At 26.3% G+C, this 17,845-nt stretch overlaps 1 protein-coding gene across 1 annotated transcript; it reads left to right on the top strand.

The window, feature by feature from the left end:
• Nucleotides 1-365: 365 nt before the first annotated feature.
• LOC129964035 (developmentally-regulated GTP-binding protein 1-like) lies at nt 366-17,804 on the top strand. The gene is made up of 9 exons (XM_056078701.1): nt 366-517; nt 4,357-4,522; nt 7,957-8,157; nt 10,347-10,516; nt 12,659-12,844; nt 13,796-13,908; nt 15,545-15,667; nt 17,437-17,532; nt 17,631-17,804. Exons 1-9 carry the CDS (start codon nt 476-478, stop codon nt 17,635-17,637), a joined length of 1,104 nt encoding a protein of 367 aa, XP_055934676.1. The 5' UTR covers nt 366-475; the 3' UTR covers nt 17,638-17,804.
• The last annotated feature ends 41 nt before the right edge of the window (nt 17,805-17,845 follow it).

Raw genomic sequence — 17,845 nt, 5'->3', positions numbered from 1 at the left:
TGCTTTACTCCTATAAATAAATTAATAAATAGCTTTGAAAAAAATCAAAATTAAAAACTAAACTGAAATAGATAAATTAATTTAATCACAAGTTACTTAAAATAGTAATTTAAATATTAATTACAATTAATAAATTTTATATTTAATAGTAATAATTTTTAATTAATAATATGATTGAAATAACAGATATTTCGAACAAATATTTAAAAATAACAATAGCAAAGTTATTTATTATTAAAAAAATCATGGATAATGCATCTCTAATTTGGTTTGTTTTTGGTGTTTTTTGATGCAGAGCCATTCTTGGCTAAACTGCGGCATGAGAAGCAAGATACATCTAATCTCAAACTCCACATTTCACGTAAATGTTTTTCGGCGAAAGTGTGAATTGCGGGCGCGAAGCTGCTTTTCATTTTTTAAAACTCTTTAATTCTGATATAAATTTTTATTTTGTTCTGAAAATCTTGGAATCGTGATGGCTTCTGTTGTAGATAAAATTGCAGCTATCGAAGCCGAGGTATGCTTTATATATATATTTTTTTCATTCTGAAAGTGCATTGACATATTTTGAACCACTTTGAATTGATTTCCAAATCCTTATTGTATTCCATGATAAATAAATATTCTTAATCTTTTACTACAGGATATTTCTAAAGGTTTTGTCACATTATAATTAACGGGAAGTGCTGTATGATGGAATTTTTTAAAATTTACTTTCATCTGTTACACTCGAATTTGAAACCCGAATATACAATAAAATATTTTATGTAATCACTTGTTTTACCTGATTTGTGAATTAATTTGATATATTTAACTCTATTAAAAGTTTTCTTCAATTTGGGAGATTTAATTTTAATCTTTTAATAACACAATTTGGTCTAAGTCAGATTGTTGAGATCCCATCTTGAATTGAAAAAATTTAGTAACATTTTATTGCACATTTGAAGAGAAGAATTGATATTATCCATGTAATGTATGTATGTAAACGGATAACAAGAACTAGTTTACGAAAATATATCAACACTTCACCGATTTCTTTTTGCAGAACATATGTCCTTTGTAAATATGGCATTTCTTGTTCTTTATACATATACCATAGGAAGCTTTTTTCAGAGGAATACATACCTCTTTTTAATGACAGGTTTTAGATTCTTTTTCAGATTTGCAGTTTCTTTGATATGAAAATAGATATTTTTTCCATTATGCCTTTATACATATATTTTTAATAAATTTATATTTATTGTTTGACTGGAACTGTCTTATGAAATTAGTCACTCTAAAAGTAAAAAGTGATAAGAACAGGACATATTAATTTTCAACATATCTGAAATATTTTTACATTTTTTTTATATGTGTACTATTCTTATTTTCTGCATTCTAATTTACTGCATATTATCTGACACTTTAATGATGTATAGAAACTCTAAAGCATTTATGTTAAAACTATAGAAGGTTAAAAAAAAGTAATTACTTTAACTTATAATTTTAAAACAATTAAAAAAATAACATTAATATATTTTACTTATTGCCAGTCTAATTATTCAGTAAAAATACACTTAATTAAATGCTGTTGTTTATTGACAATATAAATATCTGTAATCTTATAATATTAAATTTAATTATCAATTATTTTCTCTATTTTATAAGTGGAGATGAAAACATATTGTCATATAAAGATTTAAGTCATGTATATAAAATATAAATGGTATGGTCTGATGTCTAAAATATAAATGTCTGATGGTATAGATTATACCTAAATCTCCAAAATGATTGTATTTATGAAGTATCTTGTTGTTATAGACAATATTATCATTTGAGTTGTTCTTGGTATACCATTTACTTTTGAATACTTATCAAATTACTCATAGAAATTTATTTATTTTTTAAAATTTAAATCTGTATGCAGAAATTGGCTAATTTCGCTTTGTGTAGTAATGGAAAGTACTTAAATTTGAAAATTATTTTTAAGCCCATTAAAAAAGATTATTTAAAAAAAAAAGTTTTTAAAAGTGTTTGATTTTTTAAGAAATCTAAATAAAACGTTAAGGTTTTTTTTAATTAGTATTTATTGTAACCCCACAGACATTAAATACAATAAATAAAAAACATAATCATAAATCTGTATTTATCAGATGTATCAAGGAAGAAAATTGGCGAGAAGGAAAAATTCAGGAAAGTGATCTAGAGTTTCAACTCGTGTTAAGATAATGCTTAATGAATTTTTTTCTCTCTTCTTTCTTCAGGAATGGCCATCTGCATATATTGAAATGATTATTCCATACAGGTGAAATATGAACAAAATGCGCCAAACTTGTTGCAGCCTGAACTTCTTTCATCTTCAGTATTCTAGATAATAAAGAATTTGTTTTAGTTATGTCTGGTAACTTTATGTTTAACCCTTAATGGGTTCTTAAAGAATATGGTTCCCGTTGACAAAACAATTAAAAGTATTTGGTTTGCATATGAAATAGATGCTTTGAAAATGGGAGAAACTGCTCCAAAAACATGTATGAAAGATATATATGATATTTTGCTGCTTTTTATTCTGATTACCAGGAAATCACATTACACATTCAGTCATGGTTCTCGTTAATATGTTGTTTTGAGATTACCTTTTTAATGACCTATGTAATGGATTTTATTGTATGATATTGAATTAGTATTTATTGTGGTGCATAATTACATTATCGTGCGAAATCCTGTATGATGAAATTTTAATTTGAAGCCATAAGGTTTCAATAATAGTGATTTTGTGGCGTACTTTTTAAATGTCACTTAATCTTATTGCAAATTATCCTCCATGGAAAATTAATATTATGGACTTTCACTTAAATATATTCTGCAATCCATATATACTATACAAATAGAATATGTCATAGGAAATACGAGTTAAGTTTTCAAAAGCAGCAGGGAATGGAAAACTGAAAAAGATACATGGACGTTCCATGAAAACGTAGCACATTTCGTTCAAAATAATTAACACCTTGGTTTTACATAAGCTGTAGATTTGTGTGTGTGTATATATATATATATATATATATATATATATATATATATAATATTTTAAACATAATTTAGCCCATATTAACTTCATTCTAAAATATTCTTTTATTTCCTGATCCAATTTCTACTTCTTTGTTTAATTATTGCTACATGGACTCAGCACTTTCACACTCTCCAAGTGAAGGGATAAAAATCTGTCGCTCAGCAAATTCGTTTAGAAGATGCTTAAATTCCCTTTCTAAATTGACATATGTCAAAGGAATCTCTATCAAAATCTCATAGTATAAAATCACTGGGGAGAAACATTTCATGCTCTTTTGCTCTTCTCTTGCAATTAACAAACACTTTTGTATTAGGAAATGGTAGAAGTTCCCTTCTTTAATGTCTTATGCAAATAATGTTTTCCAATGTATCCAATCCAATCTACTGGTTACTTAAATTTCCAATGGTTGAAAATATAATCTAGTTTTGAATTTCCAGTGCTTAAAAATCTAATCTAAATTTAAATCTTCAGCATTGATTTTATTCAATTTGCTCATAGCTAAAATTTTCAGAGTTCGTTTGCACTAATTGTTACTTAAGATAATGTTGTCAATCTAAACAAGTGATGAAGTTCAATTTAATCTCTAAACAAAAGTTTTAATCATTTTTAGAATTTACCTTATCATATTTGAGTATTTGGATTAAACTATAAAAAGTTGTTTTTTGCAAAAAATTAAAATTTTAAAAATATATATTTAAAATTTTCTAAAATATTAAAAAAATTTTTTTATAAAAACAATTATTTATTTTTTTAAAAATATCTTTGCTTATGTCGGTTTGTATACCATGCATGTATGAATATGCTTATTTTCTTTTGCTAAGAGACTTAAAACATGCTTAATTTTTGCATCCATTTCACAGTATGCACCCTGTTCACTGGATTTTTTCAATTTTCATTGTTTCAATCAGATTTACTGCTTATAAGTAAATAAGAAATTCTTTTCTGTCGCAGGATTGTTCAAAATTTCTACATGCAATATTGACTTAAAATATGAAAGGATACTAGTAACTAGGTTCTTCATTCATTGAATCTGTTTATTTTTCATTATCTTAAATACTTCTTTGAGTACGCATTATCATGTATTTTTCATCTTGTATTCTCTCCCTTTCCTCAATAATGAGTGTGTGCATGCGCCCAGTAAAATCCTAAATTTCTTTTATCAATCCGTTATGCTGTAGAATAGCTAAAATAATGGTTTGGAAAATTAAGAAAATTAATTTTGATATTGATTAGAAGACTGCTAGATTTTTAAAAAACTATCAATTTCTTAATTTTACATAAATTTTACATTTCATTTTATTTATATTTAGATGGCTCGGACCCAGAGAAACAAAGCCACCATGGGCCATTTGGGTCTGTTAAAAGCCAGGCTTGCAAAATTGAAAAGAGAACTCATGACTCCAAAGGGTGGTGGTGGAGGACCTGGTGAAGGTTTCGATGTTGCAAAAACTGGCGATGCAAGAATAGGATTTGTTGGTGAATATTGACAGTTTTTCATTCTATTTTTTTTTCTTCATATTTGAAAATAATTATAAGAATATATGTGTCAGTATTATAAGAATATATGTATAAATTTGAAGCTTATACGTGTATTAAAAATCTTAAAATTTTGATGACATTCTGTAAATTTAATATAGTTTAATTAACAGGAAATAAAGGAAAACATTTTTTTTTTGTATTGCTTATCATTAAATTCCTACAAGTCTCATTTGTTACATATGAAAATATATTTATATCAATACCATAGAAATCATACCTATCTACTGAACTACATCATATTGTATAACCATCATTATTACAAATGAGGTATACAAAAAAAAAATGTAACTTTTAATTATCAAAGCATTAAGAGTTGAGATGAAAATATTTTATGACTTCTATTTGTTATTAAATGCAAATAAGTCTTAATTATTATTATTATTATTATTATTTTTTTTTTTTTTTGCTCTCTTTCAACTAGATTTATGTATTTAGTTTTAACCTTTTCTGACGTGAGTCGTTAAATTTTAAAAATATAATGAAAAAAACCCAAGAAACACAATCAATGTGATTAATAGGTTGTATACACATGGATTTTGTAGTCAAAAAAAAATTTTTTTTTTTTTTTTAACTTGCTTTCTTTTGCAGGGTGGTGGTGTCCTCAAATAAGGACACTGCCTGTCTAGAGAGTAGTTACCTTATCCGTGTAAGAAAAACATTTGAAATAACTGCACAAATTTCTTGTCATAACAGCAGTAATTATGAATATTTTAGGTTTATAGATATTTTATTTATATTCTAGGTAATTTGAAACATTTAAAACATTGAATATATTAAATATAATAAATTTACTACCAAAATTCTAAATTAAATCTTATAAATATAACTGGTTAAAAAATAAGAACTATTACAATTTAAATACAAATTATAATAACAAATTCTAATTTAATTCAACTAAGAATAAAAAGCGTCTAATTAAAATATCAAAAATAAAAATGTATGATGAAATTTTATCAATTAAATATTAATTTTAGTAATTAATAAAGTGAAAAATATCAAATAAAAAACAAAATTAAAAATAACTTATTATTTGGCATAGAATTTTTCAAAGAATGTGGGATTGACTAACACATAACAAACACACATCTAACACATAATGCAAAATTATTGTTTTGCACACCTTCCCCCCCCCCCTTAATTCTACATAGCAAATATTTTCGAGGGGGACATTTGATTGCATATGTTGAACTTTTTTTTTTTCTTTTACTGTACAATTTTTACATACTGAATGCAACAATAATAATTATGAAAAAAAGTTTAAATAAAGAATTATGCATAAATAAAATTAAATATTTATAGAAAAAACTAGCAAAAAAATAAAGTGGAACATGAAGGTGAAACATAATAACAGTCTAGGAAAAAAAGACAAATCTTAAATATGAAATGTTTTCTGGCTTTAAACATGGGTTTCTTTTTCCCGAATCTGAAGATAAAGAAGATAAATAAATAACATTTTCCCCTGAACACAAAATTAACATCACATCCTTTTCTGCAAAATATCAAATAATGCCTTTCACAGAAAAGAGGCAAATGAAGAAACATACATCCTAGACGTGCGGTGCCCTCAAATGAGGACACCTATGAATCAGCCAATTTGGTTCATTCTTAAATTAATTTGAATATTAAATAAAACTATGATTTAAAATCTCATAGATATTGTAGGAAAACGGGTGATTGAATTTGATAAAATATTATTTCTTAAAAGGTCAAAAAAAAAATCCCAGATTTTAACATAAAATTAATGCCATAAGAAAAACGAAAGCTGCTCATGCTGCCATTTTTCTAAAAGGAGGCTAGATGCTATTTTCCCAGCAATTTTTGAGATTTTAAAGCCAATAGTTTTTTTTATAGAAAATTTAAAAAATGGTATCCTTTTTTCTGACCACTACCCCAAAAAGAGTTAATCTTCATTTTTTTTTTTTTTTTTTTTGAAAAAAAAATGTGTTGTGCTTTAATATAGTTTATATCTTTTTGAATCTTTTTCAGATTGTAAAAAGATTACTGTCTTTTTTTATTTTTAAAGAAATGACTCATGTTTTGCCAAATTGTTAATGATGTATTTTTTCAACTTCTAAGGGAAAATTTAGTTATAAGATGGATTATGGTTGACAGATTAGCGATCGAAATTTAAAATATTTTAATAACACTTTATTGTATTGTTTAACAGTGATTTAAAATATATAAGAATGTAGTTACAAATTGACTTCTGGATAATTTTTCATAAAATGTTTCTAATTCCCCCTTAATATGAAAGTTTGCAGTGACTTTTTTTATATAATGTAATTAAACTAATATATTTAAAAAAAGTGAAATAATTATTATGCAGGTTATAAACTTTTGCTTTTACTGTAAATTTAAACCAACTGGTTGAGATTTGATTTTTGAAGTCCAACTTTGACAATGCTGGTCTGATTCCCCCCCCTTTTTTCTTAATTCATGGGAAATAATAAAATGAAGTTTGTAACTTAGCCTTGAAAGATTTAAGAAATACAATACTCCATAGTTCTGGGAGAAAAAAAGAAAAGAAAGAAAGAAATCTCTAAATTAAAGGTTCCCAAACTTGGAGTCCAAAGTCAGTTTTTGTTTTCCCATGAATGTGACTAGATCTTGAATATATGTATGTCTTTTCATGGTGTGCAAAAATTTGATTGCTTAAAATCTTGATGAAGCCATACATTTGAAATATTTTTTGTAGAAATCTATAAATAGTAAAAAATAATTTCTATAATTATTTTTTGTGTTAGTAATATATTTCTACAAAAAATGCTATGGGCCTGATATGGATTACAAAAAATATACTTAATAACAAATGCTTTTCATCTTTTTTCACAAAACTTCTTTTATGATCCGTGAAACCCGTTTCATAAACATTTGCAGTTCATCTCAGAAAAAAATAAAATGCACTTTGGCTCCTTTGGATTGCTATACATTTAGTTACAAAAAGATAGATCACAATGATTAAAAATTTAGGATTTCCTTCTTTAGATAAAGTTGATATCTTATTTTTGAACTTTGAAAATTGTTGTCTGCACTGAATTTCCAATTTTCTATTTTTTTGGGTCTGGTTTGACTATGCAAACTCTTAATATTTCAGTGTTTATGGATAGTGTTTATACATAATTTTAAAAGGTTTATTTTTTATTTTTTAAAAAAGTAATTGTAATATTTCTTGAAGAAACTTTAAAAAAAGTTTCCTCATAAGCAGTCCTAACATGTTTTAAGGTAAATTACAAATGATTTGTATATTATGAAGTTCTATTTAATATTAAAAAAAGGGAGCCATTCTTTAGCTGTTTTTTCTCATAGTCATACTGATGTCATAAGTCTCATGGAGAAAACATAAGTCATTATGGAATGTTAATTTTCTTTAGGTTTCCCTTCTGTTGGAAAATCGACACTTATGAACACTCTCGCTGGTGTGTTTTCTGAGGTTGCTGCATATGAATTTACTACTTTGACAACAGTACCAGGTGTGATTAGATATAAAGGTGCAAAGGTACAACTTCTTGATCTTCCAGGTATTATTGAAGGAGCTAAAGATGGTAAAGGAAGAGGAAGACAAGTCATAGCAGGTATGTATATGTATATTATCATAATTGAAATGCAAAATTTTCGAATTTTCCTGTCTTTTAAATTTTATTGTGTAAGAAATTTTAATTAATGCATAATTTAGATCTTTTTTTTTTTTTTGTATTCATTCCAATCATATGGGTATAATAAATATCTGACTTAACATTATTTCATCTCCATAACACCACTTCATCATTATATTAAAAATTATATTAATACATATAAAACTTGCTGGAAACTTAATATTAATATTTAATATACATTGAATTGGCAAAATACTAGAAATACTATTAACTCAATTTCCTCTTGTGTTTGCTGCATGTGACATCATAAATCAGTTTCACTGTCTAAAAGGTTCCCCAGTTAGAATTATCAGTAATCGTTTGAATTTCATAGGGCAAACAATATATTTGAATGATTTAGAATGTGATGTCAGTGCTGGTAGAGTTATTTCTAATAATTTCTGAATTATTTATTGTTTGATTTTATTTATGTATGTATGTATTTTACACAAAGAGCTAGAAGTTTTTAAAAAATGTCAACTTATCAGAAAATGGAAAGATAAAAAAAGAGAGAAGTTGGGGAGGGGGGGGGGGAGCAAGAAAAAATAGGAATAGAAAAAAAGGAAGTTAAAACTGTTGAAGTAGAGGTTGCTGGTCATTGACATACATCATCTGCAATCAACAAAATAACTAGATTATGTTACAAATTAGTGAAATATAATTAAGGATCATCGCGAAACATATCCTTGTTTTGTACAAGATGGATTTTATGAATTGGTTTTAACGGATTACTTGTTTGCTAGTTTTATGGTTAACCTAATATTTTATGATTATTAAATTTTTCAAAACCCAAGATGGAGCAAAGAAGAAATGAAATTCTATTCTCAAAATTAATTTTGTTGTTACATTTAGTGTATCTTAAAAATATATACTTTCTTAAATTAATATAATGTGCATTGAATTCTAAGTATTGATGGGTCATTAGTGGAGTGAGTTTTAAATCAATTATTCTTTTTTTTCTGAAATCTTCACTTCTAAATTGCTTTAGTCCAGACTTTGTAGGGAAAGCTAGTAGATCATAATAGAGCCCTTCTGTTTAATGAGAGAAATCTTGTTTTTATATTGTATTGGATGAATTTGATTGAATGCATAATCAGTGTTTATATTTTATGGGCATGTTATATATTCAGGCTTATTTCAACTTTCATTATATGTACATCTTATTTTTTTTGTAATATTAAAATTTTAATAATTTGTACTTAACAATCTGCTTATGTGATGTCAGAACATTTCATTAGATTCTTCTTCATATTACATTTAAAAAAAAATTTAAATTTAAGCCTGAATTAACATTCTATAACTTATCAATAGTTGCTGATTATTTTGAATAAAATTCTTGTACCCATCTTATGAGAATTTTAGAAGTTTCAGACAGTGAAGGGACAAGCAACAGCCCAAAGGATGACAATATTTATTAATGTCTTTTTTATCCTGGCTAAATTTAGGTCTGATGTTTAGCTTTGCTTTTTTCGCAACCTCTCTGCAATCTATTTTTGTTTAGTTTAAGATAGTTTATTGACTGTAAAAGCTGGTGATGCTGTTTTCATCACCAATTTTTACTGACAATTAGGCCTTTTTGTATCCTATGTTAGCATGTATTTAATCCTATCTAGATATTAGGGTGTCAGTGAAGTAGAGTATTTTTTTTTTTATTGTGTTAAGGAATTTGGTGATAGATACTCATATAATAGTGCAAATTTATGAGTATCTCTTGTATTGCTTAGATGATTTGGAAACTAACAATTTCGTTCTATTTTTGAATTAGATTTTACTCATCAATTTCAGTATTTTCTTTTTTATCTGTTACCACTTAAGTACTTCCACTATGATTTTCTATTTTGAAGTCATCCATATGTATATTCTTTTAAGTAAAATATACTCTTTTGTGCTATTTATATTGTCGTTTTGTATTCAGCAAATTGTGTTTGCTTTGGTTTCATATGGTCTGTGGTAAAGTTTTCTTTTTCTCATTCTTGATATTTAAATGTGGTTATTCATGTAATTTTTTTGAATCATGCTTCTGAAGTGAATAATCAATAGGCCGTAATATACATGCAAAGTTTTTATAAATTTAACAAACTTTTTACTATATGATGATTAAATTGTACTTTTTTTTTTTTTTTTTTCAGTTGCCCGAACCTGTAGCTTGATATTTATTGTATTAGATGTTTTAAAACCCTTAGTTCATAAAAAATTAATTGAACATGAATTAGAAGGATTCGGTATCAGGTTAAATAAAGATCCACCTGGTATTGTGCTTAGAAAAAAAGACAAAGGTGGCATCAATTTACAAGTAATGGTAAGTTTACTTTCTCCTTCTATTTTATTTATTATTTTGATTGCAAATATAAAGAACATGACAGTGTTGTTAAATGCATCCGATAGTATATATTATTTAAAAAGATACAAACTTAAGAAATTCTAATTAATAAATGTTTGAATAAATATTTTGTTATGTTAAGGAAATGTTACTTAAGATTACTTAAAGATTCAAATAATTTGCTTTTGAATGAAATTGTTGTTATAAGCTACAGAACCTTATACTTCAATTCTGTACTTGGATTTCAATGCCGGTCATCTGAAGTTTAATGGTCAGCTGGTCTACTTGTTGAATATTTGTAAATTGAAAATATGCAACAGTTTACAAATAACCAGCAGGTAGATATACTGATTGACCTCATCACAGGGATATCCGCTGTTGATGTCCATGCTGTATCGAGTATTTTTTTTGCACCACTATTTGAAGCATGCATTATGTAAAAGCAAAGGATTTTGAGAATTTCTTCTGAAATTGGACATGGAAAAGTCTCTTAAATGGTAAAGTATCATCAAATAAAGAATTTTTCCGTATTATTGGTTTATCATTATTACATTCATGTGGTATTTCTGTAGGATTCTGATTTGTTTTTATGCTTTATACATTCCATAAAAATTTGTAGACTGCATTTTCAATCATACTGCAAAATGTAACATTAACATTTTTAGGAATATTCAAATATCTAACCCACAGAACTGCAGCATAACAATATTTTAGGTTTGATTAATATATTTTATTAAAGAACATTTTTTTAATTATATAGCTACAATAATAAATTGAAGTTAAGATCATTGGTATATAAAAAAATTTAAACAATGAAAAGTATAATTATAAATGTACTTACAATTTTAAAAAGTTATTTTATTAGCAAAAGTTGATATCACTGAGAAAATAATTTTGAATATTTTGCAGCGTTATTAGGTTCTTCACCACTGGTAGAACTGGGAAAACAAGGCAATTTAAAATTCACCTAAAAAAAAAAAAACATGGGAAAATGCAAGGAATTTTAAGTTTCTTAGTTATTTTATTACCATCTAAAAATACAGCCTCTAATGATAGCAAGAATTAAAGATTGTAGTCATAGTTTCTAAAATAGAAACAATGCCATTTGCAATTGTGTAATGTAATTTGCCCTTTTTCTCCTCTTCCCCCCCCTTTTTTTGTATAGATTATTCCAATTCCGATATGCGAGATAGTTGTTCTTTTTCCATGAGATTCCAGAATTGCAGCTAACATGTGTAAATCTTCTGTAATTGCTTGAAAGAATATAATACATTTTTCTGGCGTGATTAGCAATTTTCAATCTGCGAAAGCAGTGTGGTAGTGTTGAGTAAACCAAACTAGAGTTTGTTGAATAATTTATTTATTATTTGAAAAACTGCGAGTTTATTCAAAGTAAATTAGAGAATTTTTTAAAACAATAAGCTGCTCAAAATCTGTATTTAATACAAATTAGGCACATAAAAAAAATTTAACCCTGATTTTGCTGAATGGGTTTGAGAAGTTCCACAAAATCTATTTATTGTGTACTGCTTCCTTTGTAAGAAAATAATAAACCTTGTAATTTGGGAAAACAGGCACTTGCTAGTCATGCCAAAAGAGGAAAACGTATGAGATCATTGATGTTGGACTTAGTATGTAAAAGGAATATAGATAAGACACATCAAATTTGAAACGTCAAACTTAATGTCCGAAAATAAACTGATTTCAAACTTTTTAGTTCAAGAACAATAATTTAAAATTGAAGTTTTATAGATATTTAAATATTTAACTTGTATCATATTCATCCTTTAATGCATTCAATTATATATATCAGACACATATTATAGATTTTTCACATATGTTCTCTGAAAGTGAAATAACTAAAAAAAGGTTAATTTGGCATACAGAAATGTCGTACCTTGTTTGTTACAGATTAAGTCCATTAGTTTCATGAAACTGATGGCTTAAAAATCACAAATTGACTTTCATTAAAAATTTCTCAATTTGATTTAAACCTTTGATAGAATTTGAAAAAAATATACTGTTGTGTGAAATTTAATTAGACTGTCATTAAAGGATTGTTGTTTTAATAAGAATTCAATAGTAATTGTTTCTATTTTAAAATTCATCTTCTCTTTCCAGTGTCCTCAAAGTGAATTAGATTTAGACTTGGTGAAAACAATTCTTTCTGAATACAGGATACATAATGCTGATGTAGTTTTAAAATCTGATTGTACATCTGATGAACTTATTGATGTCATTGAAGGCAACAGAATTTATATCCCTTGCATCTATGTTTTGAATAAAATAGATCAGATTTCAATTGAGGTTAGTTCATTTAAAATCTTTCTTAAAATTTAATACTTATGTTTTTTTTAATTAATGTATTAATTTAGTTCTTTCTTTTTCAACTTTATTATTATTACGATTATAGTATCTTAAATACTTAACATAATATCAGATTTTAACCTTGCAGCACTAGGGGATTAACATTTTGCTAATATATAGTTCATCAGTTAATTTATTAGTAGATTTTCTTAAATTATCCTGAGGTGTAAATGTGAACTCTATAATAATACTAGAGATACATTGTACTTTACTTCCACCAAATCTTATTTTGGATGGTCTATACAGCTCTTATCTAGCTGCTGGAACATTTTTTCATGCTCCTATGTTGTGAACTTGCACTTCACATTTAGTTGCTTTCTGTGCAAGTCATTTTCATTTGATCTAGCAGAGCTGTGAATTACAATATTATCATGTTATTCCACTCTTTAGTGCCTAATGAGTATCTGCATACAAAACCCAGGGAATAATATTATTGTCCCTATCCATTTCTTGCAGATGGAGAAACAGAGCTTATATCTAAATCATCCTTGCAGTTATAAATAGAAATTCAAACTGAATAGTTAAGAGGATGTTAACTATGTTTTGTAATTTTTGTTATGAATTATGTTCAGATCCAACCAAATTCTTTTCTTAAATAACATATTGTTCTTCTTAACAGTATTGTGCTTTGCATTATTAAAAATATTTCTTGTGATTAAAAGTTACTCTCTATTTCTACATTTATATCATTTTATTATTTTTTTAATAATTGGATAGAGGAAAAAAACTTGACTTTAATTTTTATTTCCAAATAAAAAATCTACATTAAAAAAAAAGCTGAAAAGTATATCAAAGAAAGGAAATATTATATTTTATTTTGTATTTAGAAAAGTATTTGAGGATATCAATTAATGTTCATCTCACTAAATTTTATAAATATTGGAATTTCAGGAATTGGATATCATTTATCAAATCCCACATACAGTACCCATATCTGCACATCATAAGTGGAATTTTGATGACCTTCTGGAAAAGGCATGGGAATACCTGAAATTAATTAGAATGTAAGACGAATTACAATAGTGAGTTGTATTGTATTGTTTTAATTTGAGGAATTTAATGCGTAGGTAGTTGTATGTGTTAGTAAAGAAGTGATAGCTAGTTTTCTGTATTTAAGTTCTTATCATTTGATATTTGATTTTTAATGCATTTTGCTAAATTCATTGCATTTTAGGAAAGCCAAGATTTTGAAATATTGTTTGATAGGGGTGAAAGCTTGATGTAATTATTTGCTATTTGTGTATTAACCACATGCCTGCAATTAATTGTGAAAAAAAAAACTGCCAAAGATATCTTGTCTATTGACTATTTTTGCCAATGATATGCAAGTGATTAAACCTAGAGTTCACCAATGGCTGGTGGTTAAACACACAAGTGAAGGAGAGTATTACACCTTTAACCAATTTTTAGTATTAATTTTTTATTCTCTTCATATGTTAGTTCACAGTTATGTTGCAAATGTTGATCTTAACTCTGCATATTTTTACATTTATTACTTACTTTAAAAGACCAAAATTTTTATTTTTAGTAATTTTTTAAAAGGAATTTAATGTAATGATCTCTGGTAGAATATATATTAGTATTGTCCCTCTGATCAGAGGGTATTTGTACCATTGACTTGGATTTATTATGAAGACAAACATAATTTGAGAAAATGACTTTTTTTCATAAAATGATCTGATAGTAATTTTTAATTGAATCTAATTTTTATACATAAAAATAAGTTGTTTGCAAGAGTTCATAGTTTTTAAAAAGCTGATTCTCATTAAAGTATATTCATTGCAGTCTTGTATAATGAATGAGGAAAATCTTTACTGAACATAAATTGAAAAAATTTATCACTAACTTCTGAGTTTCTTTTGAATCTCTTTCTATTTTTGTGGGGCATCATTTGATTTCAGTGCTTGCAAAGGCTGGTTTTTCTGGATTTCTGTGATAATTTTTTTATTTAATTATTGCTCTCTCTCTCTTTCTTTTCTACTTGTTCCTATTCTTCTTTGACCTTAGAAGAAGGCCTTACATTTTGAGGCGATATAAATGAGGTGAATAATATATTTAGATTTGTCAGGAGTTTTGGTCTTAATCTGTGTTGAAATCTTGTCTTGCTTAAAATTAATAATCTTTCTTTCAAAAGTAAATACCAACCCACAGAGGAATAAAAATATATAATTTTCTGTGTGATCCTCAAATGTATTTTTTACCCTCTATTCTAATGGTTTTTAAGTTTGGAATGGAAATCATTTACATAATGTACAGTAGGCCATATAGCCAAAAGTCAAATAGATGTGGCATATACAGATGAATATCTTCTTCACAATCTGAGAAATAATCTTGAAGTATCCTTAATTTCCTCTAAATAAATAAATAATAAACTTTATACAAACGAACAATGTATCATGGTGGTCAAGGATACAATTAAGTACAGTTTCACATTTCAACCTTTGTAATTCTTTTTATTTTTTTATTGTTGTTTTTAGGATAACTTTGCTTTTATTGACTAGTAAATCTCTTTGATTAGATGCAAAGCTTTTTTTTTTTTTTTTTTTTTTTTTTAAGTATTTTGAAGTAAAAGTATTGCTATGAATTTATAAAAGGGTCTGTTCCTTTTGTTATTGTAATGTATTTTGTTTCCTTTTTCAGATATACAAAGCCGAAAGGACAGCTGCCAGATTATGAGTCTCCTGTCATTTTAAGTCAAGATAAACGTACTGTGGAAGATTTTTGCAATAAACTCCACAGAACTATCATGAAAGAATTTAAATAGTATGTCTTATATTAAAAGTATTTTAATTGAAATAATTAAAAATTAAATTGCTACTATTATTGTCAAAATTTTAAATTGTAAATATTAATATTTGAATTTATTTTTGAAACATTTTAAGATATAAAATAAATTTAATTTAGTTTTAATTAAATATTGATGAGGGCTTGCTATTCTATTAAATATTTATCTAATAATTCATTTCCAAATCTTATGTTTAAATCAAGTTTTTCTTCTGTTCATTTCCACACAACTTTTTTTTTTCCATATATTTTTAGTAATTATATTGCAATTTAGTTTCATATAATATCTTTTGAATCTTGTGTGCTTTATTCTGCTTATGCCTATTTCAAATGAATACAAAATTTTCAATGTCAATTATATTGAATTGAGCTTTCTTAAGATTTTTGGGTAGTATAAATCTTAGGGCTAATGTTTTTCTCTTTCTCAACTTTGAAATCAAGTAATTTTTGTAGATTTTTGTTTTTTGAAGCAATTTTTCATAGAATATTTTGACAATCTGAAATAACGAAACATTCCATTGTTGTCATTTCAATTTAAAAATCAAAAATTTAAATACGGGAGTAATTTTAAATAAGATTATAAAAACAGAATGACCATCTGTTGGCTATTTAACTATAATGATTGATTTTATAAAAATCTAAAACAATATAAAATTTGCAAAAGATTTTTAACAAGTAATATTGTTTGGACAATGTCAATTTAGCTTAATTAATAATTCAACATTGTAATTACTTCCCAGTAATAATTATTTGAAAGATATATTTTCCTTTACAATTATCATTACATTCAGATGCATTTTTACCTTCTCGTTGAAGAAGTATAGAGAAAATATTGTAATTGTCAAAAAATTTGAACTCAAGATTTTCTTAAATCTTTCCATTTTAGACCTTCCTGAGTTTGAAAAGCACATTTTGGGAAAATGTCTGTGACAAAGGTAACTCAAACGTTTTGAGCTAAATGAATGGTTTTTAGCAAATTTTGAGCAAAGTTCTTTCAAAGGAAGTCTATCTGTTTGGTTACTCGAATATAAGTTAACACAATAATTACAAAATGATTTATCACCTACACAGGTTTATCACCTAAAGTGTAGACAATTGTCAAATTTTGTGCCAAATTCAGTAAGAGGTTAACCATCTATCATCTGTCTGTGCCTCAGAAAACATGTAAACACGATAACTCTTAAGCTTATGAGCCCTGACTGCCCGATATTGTCCTGATCGACAGGGGCCCGAATCATGCGCTTTGAGGCGGTTAAATAGAAAAATGTATTATTGTATTTATGTCAACATTATTTATGCCTACAATAATTCAGAAAGCCAGAGAAAATTGATTTTATTTTTCAAAGCTTTTGTTTAACAGATTTTTCTTACTTAGAATAAATTTAATTTGAATATAATCTTAAATTCTATGTATGTACCCAAACAGGGACTCCATGCAGGCATTTAAGGTTATCTGCTTAGGGGGGGGGGAATGAATCTGCTGAATTTGTCTTTTTGTTTTGTGATATTGTATTTAAATTAAAGCATTGGGAAAAAATGGGGAATTTAGATAATGTTAAGTGAAAGGTTTTATTGCAAAAGAAAGTATAATTATAAACCCTTTGTCAATTAAATAAATTCTTTTTGGATTATTATTATAAATTGGCTAATTGTTTCTTCTAGACAATTGAGATTTTCTGTCAAAGAGTGTAATGTATCTTAATTCTGTAATCTCTCTTATGCTTGATTATTATATATTTCCTATCTAGCGCTTTAGTTTGGGGATCTTCTGTCAAGCATAATCCACAGAAAGTTGGAAAGGATCATGTTTTAAATGATGAAGATGTTGTGCAAGTTGTTAAAAAGTAAGAACTTTATGAAATTCTAATAATTTATACCTAAATTATTATTATTAATTGTTTGCATTCTTGTTACTAATAATTTATTTTTATTAATATTTCAGGGTGTGAAAAATGCTTAAGATGAAATATAAAAACAGAGATATATTTAAAAGAAAAAAAGAAAAAAAATGTGAGATTCTTTTTTACTACATTTACCAATGTTAAAGTTTGGATGGAAGTTCTTGTGTTTACAAGGCAAAATAATGAAACTTTTTTTAAGACTGTAACATCCAAATAAAACATGAAAAAAACTAGCTCTTAGTTTGTTTTTAATGTA

This window comes from Argiope bruennichi, chromosome 3 (genome assembly GCF_947563725.1).
Source record: "Argiope bruennichi chromosome 3, qqArgBrue1.1, whole genome shotgun sequence".
Taxonomy (NCBI): Eukaryota; Metazoa; Arthropoda; class Arachnida; order Araneae; family Araneidae; genus Argiope; species Argiope bruennichi.
Note: the sequence above shows the minus strand (reverse complement) of the source record. Positions and strands in the feature narration are given on the sequence as shown.